At 44.6% G+C, this 13,614-nt stretch overlaps 1 protein-coding gene across 1 annotated transcript; it reads left to right on the top strand.

The window, feature by feature from the left end:
* The first annotated feature begins 141 nt into the window (after nt 1-141).
* Nucleotides 142-4,469, top strand: LOC121971101 (protein SMAX1-like). Its single transcript, XM_042522214.1, has 3 exons — nt 142-1,906; nt 2,192-2,495; nt 2,590-4,469. Exons 1-3 carry the CDS (start codon nt 621-623, stop codon nt 4,195-4,197), a joined length of 3,198 nt encoding a protein of 1,065 aa, XP_042378148.1. The 5' UTR covers nt 142-620; the 3' UTR covers nt 4,198-4,469.
* Nucleotides 4,470-13,614: the final 9,145 nt, after the last annotated feature.

The following is a 13,614-nucleotide window of genomic DNA, read 5'->3' as shown; positions in this document are numbered from 1 at the left end:
CACATGAACACGAGTCGACTATAACTGATCCGATTAACTTATACTTATTTTTATTTTTAAAAGGGTATTCTTTTCGCTTTTGATTTTACCCAAAAAAAAAATAAATAACGAGGGGAAAAGATAAAAAACAGAAGTGTGGAAAAGAGACAGAGGGCGCTTTACTTTTGATGAGTTGAGGAAGTGTGTTGTGTGTGTGGGAGTGAAGGACGGCTTTTGTTTCTCACAACCCAAATCTCATTTCCAGAGAATAATAAAAAAGGAGGAATAAAAATGTGCAGCAGATGAGAAGATTCTATTCCCCCTCTTTTCTTCCTCCTTATCTCAGTCCGATTTCCTCTTGCTGCCGAAAAAAAAAGGAGAAAAATTGGATCTTTTCTCTTCTCTCTCTGTGATTTATTTGGCTTCTGATTATAATTCACCGTCTTTTTTTTTTTTTTTTGAATCTGGAGGAGAGATCGATTGATTATCTCGCTGAGTGAAGTTTTGAAGAAGAAAAGATTGCCTTTTTGGGGGGAATTTTGGTGGTTTTGGATTAGGAAAGATGGGATTTTGGTGGCCGGAAGAGGCTTTCCGATGAGTTAGATCGAGTGGAGCGGGTGAGATAGAGAGCGAGAGGAGAGATGAGGGCGGGGCTGAGCACGATCCTGCAGACGCTGACACCGGAGGCATCGGGCGTTCTGACGCAATCCATCGCCGAGGCGGCGCGGCGGTGCCACGGGCAGACGACGCCGCTCCACGTCGCGGCGACCCTCCTGGCCGCCTCCGGCGGGATTCTGCGCCAGGCATGCGTCCGCTCGCATCCGCAGTCGTCCCATCCCCTGCAGTGCCGCGCGCTCGAGCTCTGTTTCTCCGTTGCCCTAGACCGCCTCTCCGCCGCCAATCCCGGTCTCGCCGCGACCGCCGAGCCTCCAATCTCGAACGCGCTCATGGCGGCCCTCAAGCGCGCACAGGCCAACCAGCGCCGCGGGTGCCCCGAGCAGCAGCAACAGCCGCTCCTCGCCGTTAAGGTCGAGCTAGAGCAGCTCCTTATGTCCATCCTCGACGACCCCGCCGTCAGCCGCGTGATGCGCGAGGCCAGCTTCTCTTCCATCGCTGTCAAGGCCGCCGTCGAGCAATCCCTCTCATCCCCTTCTTTCTCCACCGCCACCGCTGCACCCGCGGCATCAGTTATTTCCCTCGCCACTGCCTCTCCCATTCCCTCCGCTTCCCCCCTTCACATTCTCACCAACCGCGCCGCCGTCTCCCGCAATTCCTACCTGAATCCCCGCCTCCACCAGCACCAGAGCAGCAACGTCAATACTGCCCTGATTTCTGCCGGAGGTGCCACCGACCATCCGAGGGGCGAGGAAGTGAAGCGTGTTTTAGACATCCTCTCCAGATCCAGAAAGAGAAACCCCGTCCTTGTCGGAGACTGCAATCTCGACGCTGTCTTGCGAGAAGTGCTCCACAGGATGATTCCATCAATCGACGCTTCGTCGCCGCTGCGGAACGCCCAAGTTCTCCCCTTCGCCAAGAATATCACCGCTGCCGTCCCCGCCCTCGACCATTCTCAGATCACCAGCAAGATCAGGGAGCTTGGCAGTTCGATCGAGTGCATGATCAGCAGTGGTGGCCGAGGCGTGATTGTTGATCTAGGAGACCTCAAATGGCTCATCGAGACCCCCAGCAGTGCTGGCTCAATCCAGCCACCAAAGCCAGCCATCCCTGAAGCCGGCAGGGCGGCAGTGGCGGAGATGGGCAGGCTTTGGAAGCGGTTCGAAGAAAGTCGCAGACTCTGGTTAATTGCGGTGGCTACTTCAGCGACGTACCTCCGGTGCCAGGTGTACCACCCAACAATGGAGATGGACTGGGATCTTCAAGCCATGCCAATCACATCGAGATCATCCTTCCACAACATGTTTCCAAGGTTGAATTTTTATTCTCCTCGTCCTGATCAACTAGTTGAAACATTTGGATTGCATTAAGTTTCATAGTTTCTATATGTGGAAATCCATGGATGAGCAGTACGTCCCTATTTCAACACTTTTGATTACCAGAACTTATTGTGTTCTTCACTATTATGGATTCCTTTCTGTTTTGGATCCTTCTGAATGAATTAAGAACCTCAAAAATAGTATTCTTGTAGATCTTCTATTCTTCTTTGCCTTTTTAGAATCAATAGTTGGATTGCCTAATTTGGCTCAAATTACAGGCTCGGGGCAAGTAGCATAAGTGGCAACTCTGTAGAGGGTCTAACAGCATCTGAAGGTATAACAGGAGCAAGTGCTGCTGCAGTTCCCCTGAAACGTCCACCTGGAAGTTTCGATCCCTCTTCTCGAAGAACAACCCTATGCCCTGTGTGCACGGAGGGTTATGAGTGTGAATTAGCCAAACATGTCGCCGATGAATGCAAGAAATGCTCTGGGAAATCGAATGAGAGTGAGGGGTTGCCGCAGTGGTTACAAGTTGCCAAGCTTAGTAGTGTTGGCAGCACCAAGGTCTCTGCTCCTCTTCAGGTCTGAATCAAGTGTCGCTTGCTACGTAATGTTAATGATATGGCTTTTGTAGTGTGTGTGACATATTAACAATGAGAACCATGTTCTTATGTAGTGCGAGGAGGATTGGAAGCAGAACACTGAAGAACTGCTGCAGAGATGGAGTGATACTTGTTCCCAACTTCATCTGAATTATAGTCAGATGCCAATCAACTCTAGGATACCATTTTCTTCAGCAATGTCCAAGAATTTGAGTGTTCGGAGACCACATCCACCGTCTGAGCTCAAGTTAACGTCATCGCGAAGCCACTTATCCCAGATACTAGAAATTAGTCAGGACGCTGGTGCAGCAAAACTGCCAACCAGCCATCCTGGAAGTCCAGTAAAGACCGATCTAGTCCTTGGGAGCTCAAATGTTTCCAATTGTTCGCTGGAGAAAACACAGAAGGAGCGCCTCAGTGATCTCAATGGGTGCACTCGGAACATGTTGGCTGGTCAGCAGAGAGCTGAAATTGCTGGAGGTTTTAACATTGACATGTTTAAGAGGCTACTCAAAGAGCTCACAGAGAGTGTCAATTGGCAACAGGAAGCTGCTTCAGCTGTTGTTGATGTTGTCATGCGATGCAAATCTGGAAATGGAAAGAGGAGGGGAGGTGCTATGAAACGAGATACTTGGCTTCTTCTCATCGGGCCTGACAAGGTCGGCAAGAAGAAGATGGCTAACACTCTAGCTGAGTTAGTTTTCAGCACTGGTCCTACGGTTATTGACTTTGGTCGTGCTTCAAGTGCCATTGACAATGACGAAGAGTCGAATTTAAGTTACCGTGGAAGGACATTGATGGACCAAATAGTTGAAGCAGTGCGGAAGAACCCTTTCTCAATGATTGTACTTGAGAACATAGATCAAGCAGACATGCTGATACAAGGTAGAATTAAACAAGCAATAGAGGGGGGTCGTCTACTTGATTCGTATGGCCGGGAGGTCAGTTTAGGGAGTATCATCTTTGTTCTTATCGCAGATTGCCTGCCAGAAGAGCTCAGATGCTCGTATCATTCCTTCATGCAGTACGAGCAGACCATCCTAGATTCTGCTTATGGGGGAATGCAACTGGAGCTTACAACTGGGGATCGGCCTGGAAAACGGTATCCAAACTGGGTTTGTGATACTGATCAACCAATCAAGATACGAAAGGAGTCTGCTGTTAGTGCTAACCTTTCACTTGATCTGAACTTATCTGTTGGGGTGGATGCTGATGCCGGGGAAGGATCACGGAACTCAAGTGACATCACCACTGAGCATGAGTATGACAAGGGCAGGCTTGCTATTAATGGTTCAACATCTTCATTGGCACCAGAACTCATTGAGCTAGTTGACAAAGCTGTAACATTCAAGCCGGTTGACTTTGCTCAACTCCGTAAGAGCATCCTTGAGTCATTGCCGGTCAAATTTAGAGCTATTATGGGCAAGGGAAGAGCAATAAGGATCGACGATGATTCTCTCAATAGAATAGTAGGCGGTCTGTGGCTCAGTGGCACAACTCTTGATGACTGGGCCGAGAGGACGTTGGTTCCTAGCTTGAGGCAACTAAGAGACAACTTGAAGGCCGATCGTGATGGGCTTGTAGTAATCAGGCTATCAACAATAAAAGGGGACCAAGTGCCTAGAAGTAGAAGCAGTGATTGGTTACCGACAATTGTGGCCAAACGAAGCACCGACGGGTAAACTCGTTTTAGGCCAGTATGTATATACTAGTAAGAAAAAAACAGTTTCCTCTTAAAATTTCCTTCTCAAGTTAATAATGGTTATATGCAAAGAGGAACTCATAGGTATAGGCTGGAGAAGTTCAACACCAACACCAATATGATTCATTACGATAAGAGTAATTGTAATCTGTTCCACATTATTCTTCTTGTTCTTCATTCTTCCTTGTTTTGTAAGGCACAGTATCAAGATTGCTGACATGAAATACAACATGGATTGAATTGGCCTTATCATTGTCTTGCTGTCATCTCATATTTTGCTGTTTAGTTCATGGTGTTCCAGAGCCTTCAAGGTTCTAATTTGGCCCCAGGTAAGAAGGGAGTGCTGAACAGCTTACAGTCTGTGGTCCAAGTAACTGTTGTTTCCGTCGTCGGCTAACAGTTGGATTGCTGTTGACAGCACAATCACTTCCTGGTATATTTCTTGAGAAAATTTTCTTTTTATGTACAATACGCGTTGTCATAAGTATTCCTTGTTTTTCCCCAGACCAAGTTTTCAGTTTCAGTGAAGAACTGGATTTCAAGGGAATTATAGGAAAAAGAAGGTTAGTTAATGTCGATTTTCTACACAATCTACTAACTAAGCTAGTTGACATCCTTAAACAGGACACTGTGTGGATTTCAATCAATGCCTCTGTTTTGTCATTTTCTCCATCAACTGCTTAATGGGCAATTGGAGGACCACATAACTTTAATAAGACTAGACAAGTTAAGAAGAATTAAAAGAGGGGGAGGACCTCCACTCCACTCCACTCCACTGTGTCTTCATGTTCATGTGTTTACATTGATTGCTTTTTTTGCTTCTGTCCACAATGCAAGATGATCCTGTGCCAAGACTCATAACTTTAATTAAGACTAGACAAGTTAAGAAGAATTAAAAGAGGGGGAGGACCTCCACTCGACTCCACTGTGTCTTCATGTTCATGTGTTTACATTGATTGCCTTTTTGCTTCTGTCCACAATGCGAGATGATCCTGTGCCAAGACTTTGACGATGATCCACCAGTAAAGTCGTAGATATATCAATTGCTACTGTTGGAACCACATACAGGAGTCCTAGAGGTGAAATCATTGTCGTCTGAGAGCTCAGAGAATAACAAAGATTAAAGATGAGAGCTAAAATGGTGCTTGGATGTCCCAACGTTGCCACTACGATGCTCAAGTAAGAACTCATGGGAAGATGGAAAAAACCTGCCTCACCTCATGCTTCTTCCTTCCTTTTATGCTACCTTGAATGACCTTTTACCTCGTATGTCTTAATGATCGTTTATCACTTTTATTGGCTTTACATCTCTTCTTGGTGCATTAATAATTATCATTAACACCATTAACTCTTCATCTTCAACATACTGATGGCTAATGTTAAAAGTATATTAATTATGAAATATAAATGGGGGAGGGCCTATCTAATAGAGCATTAGATCACTAGGGTTTCTTTATGATCCTGTCGGGAAGCTGAGAAGATAGATCTGTCGGTGTGATGTGTCTGAAAGGTTGACTGTGCCTATGAAATCTGATAGGGTTTGGGATTTGAAAGTCGTTCGGGGCTTATATTGAATGTTATACTCACTGAATTATGTGGTTCACTTAACTAGCCGGCCAGAAGCCTCTAGGTTTGTTAAGACACACACAAAAAAATGTTGGTGAGGACTATAATCGAATGAGACAGACAATAGGACCTTAACTGTCGAGGGGTTAAGACAAATTTGAAGGCCAGTTTCTCCAAAGTAGAATACCGACTCTCTGAATCTTTTAATAAATGACTAAAGAAATAGATAAAGTATTGGGTGTTACCTTCTTCCCTCAATAAGGTCGAGCCAACCACCTGCTCTGTTGCTATTAATTATAACAATAATTTTCTCTCATCACCGACTTGGAGAGGATAGGCAGACCAAATAGATACTCCTTAAGCTCGAGAAAGGCTTGATCGCTCTTTTCGTCGCACTCGAATTTAGAGGTTTTATGGAGAATTTTAAAAAATGGGAGATTCTGATCAATTGACTTGGAGATGAACTTAGAAAGTGTGGTGATACAACCTCCCAATCTATGTACTTCTTGGAGATTGCGAGAAGGAGACATATTTTGAATTGCTTAAACCTTCTCTGAGTTGGCTTCAATTCCTCACTCAATCACCATATACCTGAGAAAACATCCACTTTTTATGCCGAAGAGACATTTACTTGGGTTCAGTTTGAGCCCGTGCTTTCTCAGGATTTTAAAGGTTTCTTCTATATCGATTATTAAATCTCTTGCTCGTTTAGCCTTGATGAGAATGTCATCAATGTATATTTCAATATTCCTCCTGATCTGATGCCAAAATACCCGATCTATCATCCGTTGATAAGTAACTCCTGTATTTTTTAGGCTGAACGATATAACGTTATAACAAAAAGTCGTGTATAAGGTGACAAAACTAACCTTTTCTTGATTATATGAAACCAAACGGACTTGGTGGTGGTCTTGATAAACATCCAACGTATAAATGAATTTACACTCATAGGTAGAATCCACCATCTAGTCAATCCGAGGGAGGAGATAACAATATTTTGGGCAAGGCCTATTGAGATCCCTAAAATAGCTAAACAAAGTTAGCTAGCCATGTTGGGAATTGCACCTCCTGAATGTGGCCAGTCTCTAAGAGTTTAGTGACTTTGTCTCGAATTATTTGATTTTACTTTATCCCAAAATGTCTCCTCCTTAGTTTGATTGGTCGGGAATTAGGATATACATTGAGTTGATGCATCATCAAGGCTCGATAAACATCGTTGATCTCTTTGGTCGACCAAGCGAAGACGCCATGATTTACAGAAAGACAAGCCATCAATCTTTGTTTTAAGTTTGGATGAAGTTTTGTAGCTATCCAAGTTATCCCATTTTCCTACTTGGGTTGGATCTTCTTGTCGATATGATTTCTCATGTTCTTCCACTTAGGAGATGGGAGCCTCCAAGGCAACTTGAATTATTATGGTGTCTTCCGGGCTGATGCCTATAGAAGGACCAACTTTCCACTCCCGACTGGTCCCCACTGAATTATTTTCCAATCGGTGAGTGTGGGTTTTTCGAGCCTGGTTTGAATCTCGGTAGATCCTCCAGAGATCATACCAATTGTCTCCTTAGGTGGGCCCCTTGTTGGAATCCCAAGGTTGTTCTGGTGTGATCAATAAGTTAAGTTAGGTCCTGTGTGTTTTTAACCTTGTGTCTGAGTGTGCAGGAGCTTAGGAGCACAGGTAGACGAGTGGAATATGCAGCTAGCGAGAAGGACGGCACGCGGTGCGTCCGAGGGACGAGGCGCTGCGGAAGAGTACACCGGAAGATGAGAAGGAAGCGTGCGGTGCTTCCGAGGGACGAAAGTCGAAGCGAAAGGCTATTCGAGGAGCAAGAGACGCAGCTAGCGAGAAGGACGACACGCGGTGCGTGCGAGGGACGAAGACTGCGGATGAGTACGCCGGCGGATGAGAAGGAAGCACGCGGCGATTCCGAGGGACGAGAAGCCGGAGCGGAAGCCCACTCGAGAAGACGGAAGTTGGGTTCGGGTGAGCCCTTTTTCGGATGACCGAGATCACCCAAGCGAGCAGATCCGGAGTTAAAGATCCGGATCGAGGCGACCAGAGCCGGAGCAGAGGACCCGGACCGAAAAAGTCAACCAAAGTTGACTTTTGGGGTCCGGGCGCCCGGAGCTGACCGAGGCGCCCGGAACGTACCGGGGCGCCTGGAGTTGACTTTTTCCTAGGATCGAGCTTTGACTCGATCTGAACGTTGGGGGATAAAATTTATCCCCCCAGGGCGCCTGGAACCATTCCAAGTGCCCCGACAAAGGTTATAAATATAGCATTGGTCCAGAAGCTTTCAACAACGCAGAGCAATTCATTTCCAACGCTTGTACGCTTCAGTTTTACATTGGCTTCTTTGTTTTGCGCTTTCACTGCTGTAAGAGGCTTCTTCGCCTGAAGAAGATACTAGTGCGACATTCCTTGGATTAACAACCTCCTTGGTTGTAACCAAGTAAAAATACCTTGTGCCTCTTTCTTTTTTGGTTTATCTGTTTATTTTATTATTCTTCAAGTGGTGGTTTGAAAAGTCGAGAAGGGTTGTTTTTATTTTTCAGGGCTATTCAACCCCCCCCCTTCGAGCCGACCCAATGGTCCTACAAGTGGTATCAGAGCCGAGGCGCTTCAGGAGGACTAATCGCCGAACGAAGCAACGAGATGGTCGAACCAAGCATTCACCCGCCGAAATACGAAGGGGATTTCGCAACCTGGAAAAAGCTGATGCAGGTATTCTTTACCACAGATTTTGAATTAATTCTAACAATGGAACTTGGTTTTACAGCACCAGAAGGTAAAGAGAAACATCAATGGATGAAAAAGGAGCAGGCCGACTTCGTGGCGAACGACAAAGCAGAATACCATCTGCTAAGTGTTCTTCCGCCTCAGGAAGTCAACAGGATCGGGAACTACGACTCGACAAAGGAACTTTGGGAGAAGTTCCTCGAGCTGCACGAAGGGACGTCCGAAGCCAAGCTCGCCAGAAGAGATCTACTTCGCAATCAGCTCACCAGCCTACGACTTGGGGAAGACGAGACAGTTGCACTCCTGCACTCGAGAATCAAGGAGATCATCACCAGACTCTCGAATCTCGGAGAAAAGGTAAGTAACCAAGATTCACTAAGATACACTTTAAATTCCTTTCTTAGAAATACCAAACGGGCATCATTAGTAGATACCTTTTACATTTCTAAAGACTTAGAAAAGATTTTGTTAGAAGAATTATTATCAACTTTTGAAATGCACGAATCAAGATATATAGGTATGAAGGAGCCCAATAACTGTAGGACCGTTAGATTCGATAGAGGGGGGGTGAATATCGATTCGAAAAAACAAGAGTTTAAGCGCAGCGGAAAAAGATAAAGTAGACACAAATATTTTTACTTCGTTCGGAGCCTGTGACGACTCCTACTCGAAGGCCCGTGGTCCTTGACCACTTTCGTTGGGCAATCACTAGCAAGTCGAAATATGATTACAGAAAAAGTACAGGAGATGCTAGTAATAATAAAGCAATACCGACAAAAAGAAAATTAAGCAAAAACCGGAAGAGCACTTTTGTCGGAGCGTTGTTGGCGTCGCACTTGAACGTCGAGCAGCAAGATCAGCAGAAGAGTTCTCAGTCAAAGTTGATTCTGAAGCTCCTGTCTGGGGCTTCTTTTATATGCTGTTCCGGGCGCCTGGATCCCTTCCGGGCGCCTGGAGTGTGACGTAACTGCTCAAATCAAGATGCTCCACGTAGCGACGAGGTGTCTGGATAAAATTCGCCTTCCGGGCGCCCGGACCTCCGGGCGCCCGGATCCCCTCCGGGCGCCCGGACCACCTTGTTCCAGAAAGACTCCTTTTTCCTGCAAAACAAGGTTAGTCCGAGGCAAATATATATCCTGTAAAACAAATGGTTAGCACAGTTAAAGTTCAACAGATAGATAAAGAGAGTATGACTTAGATTCCGTCTTTCCGAGACCGGAATCTAGTCACGATCTCGACTTAGACATCCGAAATGGATCTAAGCCGGATCGACGCCTAATGTCCCCTTCCCGGGAACGCGTCCTCACAGTCACTCCCCTCCAGTGACTTACCTCACTTACCTGCCAGACGTTCGGTCAGCCCGTCGACCCGTCTGGACTTCTCGCCTAGCGTCCGGTCAGCCCGTCGACCCGCTTGGACTTCTCGCCAGCTATCCGGTCAGCCCGTCGACCTAGCTGGACTTCTCGCCAAGCGTCCGGTCAGCCCGTCGACCCGATTGGACTTCTCGCCAGCTATTCGGTCAGCCCGTCGACCTAGCTGGACTTTTCCTGCACACTTGATCAAAGTGTCAGACAACAACACAACTAACTTAACCTATTTGTCATTCATCAAAACCTGGGTTAGACCGTTAGTGCTACCCGCACCAACAATAACAACGTCACCCTCAAAGCATCGAGAGATGAACCTGAGTCGGAATCTTCTCTCGACGACGAGCAAATGGTAATGATGGTAAGAAGATTCAAGAAACTTTGTAAATCTAGATCTACTAACCATCCGCAAGGGAAAAAGAAAAGGACGATCCGCTGCTACCACTGCGACGAAGAAGGGCACGTCAAGGACAACTGCCCCAAGCTGAAGAACAAGGACAAGGAGAAGGGTAAGAAGTCAATCCAAAAGTGAAATGCCCTAAAGGTGACGTGGGACGATACATCATCGGAGTCAGAAGTCGATGCATTCTCTGAACTTGCGCTAATGGCAAGTCATCAAGACGACGATTGCAAGTCAAGCTCTTCCGAAATGAGCATAGAGAGCATCGATGAAGGGGGAGCCACGTCGGAAGAAAGCAGCAGTTCAGGGGGAGAAACGGACAACGAGATCGACAAGGTAAGTCATGTACGATCTCTTCCTCCCGACAAAATGTTTAAGTTTGTTAAACTTTTAACAAAAGATTATTGCAAATTAGAAAATGAAAATAAAAATAAAAATTTAAAAGTAATTCTAGCTAAGTCTTGTCCCTTAGAAGAATTAGACAAATCAAAATTAGAAAATGAGAAATTGAAATCAGAAAATAAAGATTTGAAAATTCAAATAGATAATTTGAAAAACCATGCATGCTCATCTAATTTTAGAAAATTTATAAATTTGAATTGGTATTATAGATATCGCCAGGGACAAATTAGGAATATCTCTAGAAAATATGTCCCTAAGAAATTTTTAATCAATCCAGTAAGTTGAAACCTATATTGGGTTCCTAAGTCATGTTTAAATTAAACTATTGATTAGACTTAGAGCTTTTCAGCGAGAAAATTAAACATTGAAATTCTTTATGAGGCTTTGTCTAAGGAAGTGGTTGTTGCTCCAATAACCAAGAAGGTCTAGTGCCTCGCCACGACCTGGAAGCCAACATATTGAAATAAATGTTTAATTAACTTTCTGTCAAAGCATTAAAATTAGAATTAATTAATACTTTTAAAGTTTTTCAAACATTTTTTTCAAAATAGTTTTATACTTAGAAAAATACTTTTACGTGAAATTTTTAAAAAATTTTATTTAGAAAAATCTTAAGTTTGGATTTTTTTCAAAAATAATTTTTGCAAAGACTTAAAAAATTATTTTGTTTAAATTTTTTTTAAAAAAAAACAAAATTTTGAGTATTGTTTTTCATTTTTAGAAAAATTCTCTTTTATACTTAGAAAAATTTTCAGAAGATATTTTTTTTTGCCTAAGTTAAAAGTTGAAAATTTTTGCTTAAAGTTTTTTTTGAAAAATTTTCAAAAAATATTTTTACAAAGCTGTCTAAATTAGAATTTTTTTTACTTATAATTTCACTTAGAATTTTTTTAAAAAAAATTTTCTTAAAATTTCTTTTCAGAGACTATCTATGTGAAAAGTATTGCAAAATTTTTAAAGATCTCAAAATTTTCTAAGTTTTTACTCTTAGATTTTTTTTACAACCCCATTTTTTATGTGATTAAAGGGGGAGAAGGAAAAGTATAAGTCTAGGGGGAGGTAGACCAAAATTTTAACTTATTTTATTTTTACACTTAATTATTTTAACTTGTATTATTTTTGCACTTAATTGCATTTTTAGTTAAGTTTATTTTATGTCTATGTTTACCCTAACTTAACTTGGGTTGCTCACACCAAAAAAGGGGAGATTGTTGGAACCCCAAGGTTGTTCTGGTGTGATCAATAAGTTAAGTTAGGTCTTGTGTGTTTTTAACCTTGTGTCTAAGTGTGCAGGAGCTTAGGAGCACAGGTAGACGAGTGGAAGACGCAGCTAGAGAGAAGGACGACACGCGGTGTGTCTGAGGGACGAGGCGCTGCGGAAGAGTACACCGACGGACGAGAAGGAAGCGTGTGGTGCTTTCGAGGGACGAAAGCCGGAGCGGAAGACTGCTCGAGGAGCAAGAGACGCAGCTAGCGAGAAGGACGGCACGCGGTGCGTCCGAGGGACGAAGACTGCGGATGAGTACGCCGGCGGACGAGAAGGAAACACGCGGCGATTCCGAGGGACGAGAAGCCGGAGTGGAAGCCCACTCGAGAAGACCGGAAGTTAGGTTCGGGTGAGCCCTTTTCAGGATGGCCGAGACCACCCAAGCGAGCGGATCTGGAGTTGAAGATTTGTACCAAGGCGGCCAGAGCCGGAGCAGAGGACCCGGACCGAAAAAGTCAACCAGAGTTGACTTTTGGGGGTTGGGGTGCTCGGAGCTGATCGGGGCGCCCGGACCCCTCTGGGGCGCTCGGAATGTACCGGGGCGCTCGGACCCCTCCGGGCCGCCGGGAACGTACCGGGGCACCCGGAGTTGACTTTTTTCCAAGATCGAGCTTTGACTCGATCTAAACGTTGGGGGATAAAATTTATCCCCCCAGGGCGCCCGGAACCCTTCCAGACGCCCCGACCAAGGCTATAAATATAGCCTTGGTTCAGAAGCTTTCAACAACTAAGAGCAATTCATTTCCAACGCTTGTACGCTTCAGTTTTACATTAGCTTCTTTGTTTTGCGCTTTCACTGCTATAAGAGGCTTCTCCATCTGAAGGAGATACTAGTGCAACATTTCTTGGATTAATAACCTCCTTGGTTGTAACCAATTAAAAATACATTGTGCCTCTTTCTTTTCTGGTTTATCTGTTTATTTTATTATTCTTCAAGTGGTGGTTTGAAAAGTCGAGAAGGGTTGTTTTTATTTTTTCAGGGCTATTCAACCCCCCCTTCTAGCCGTCCCAACGGTCCTACACCCCTGGCTTTGTTCTTATCTTTTTCTTGTTCCTCTAGGAGGTGTTGATGCTTCTCGTTGTCACTTGGGAGATGCCTGAGCATGCCAATCTAATTGGTGAGCTTCATCATTACCATGGTTCGGTCAGGAAGTAGAAGGATGATAAGGTTTGGGAGAATGGTGCCTCCCCTTAAGCGCGTGCCAATCAGCAGTCCTCCGAAGATAGTTAACATAACCATAACATTTCTCTGTTGAATGACCCCATGATTGGTGATAAATACAAAAAAAATGTTCTCTCGTCTTGGGGAGTCATTGGCTAGAGCTATGGTTTGGCTGGGCATCCACTTCTACAATCTGAATCACCTTTTCCCCTCAGTGATTCCTTGGCAGGTAATAATTTAGATGAGATTCTTTGGCTCACAAGGGAAGAGGAGGCGCCTTCCACTCTGAGAAAGACATGGGAGCACCCAAAACTCCAAGATCTTTTCTCCTAGCTAATTGGACTTCCTCCACATTCATATGCTTGACCGACCGACCCAGTAGATCATCAAAACTAGTTGGGGGTTTTCTTACCAGGGACCGGAAGAAGTCTCCCTTTGATAAACCTTGTGAAAAAACACTTATCAGTATATCAGAGTCACTGAAGGAACATCT

The sequence above is a fragment of the Zingiber officinale genome, chromosome 4A (assembly GCF_018446385.1).
Source record: "Zingiber officinale cultivar Zhangliang chromosome 4A, Zo_v1.1, whole genome shotgun sequence".
In the NCBI taxonomy this organism is placed as follows: Eukaryota; Viridiplantae; Streptophyta; class Magnoliopsida; order Zingiberales; family Zingiberaceae; genus Zingiber; species Zingiber officinale.
The sequence above is the reverse complement of the archived record's forward strand: the minus strand, read 5'-3'. Positions and strand labels throughout refer to the sequence as shown.

Excerpts from the sequence above, each read along its gene's own strand:
- LOC121971101 (XM_042522214.1), top strand. The coding sequence starts at position 621 with ATGAGGGCGGGGCTGAGCACGATCCTGCAGACGCTGACACCGGAGGCA. Across the intron at positions 1,907-2,191 it reads TTCCACAACATGTTTCCAAG|GCTCGGGGCAAGTAGCATAA; the intron begins GTTGAATTTTTA and ends CTCAAATTACAG. Across the intron at positions 2,496-2,589 it reads AGGTCTCTGCTCCTCTTCAG|TGCGAGGAGGATTGGAAGCA; the intron begins GTCTGAATCAAG and ends GTTCTTATGTAG.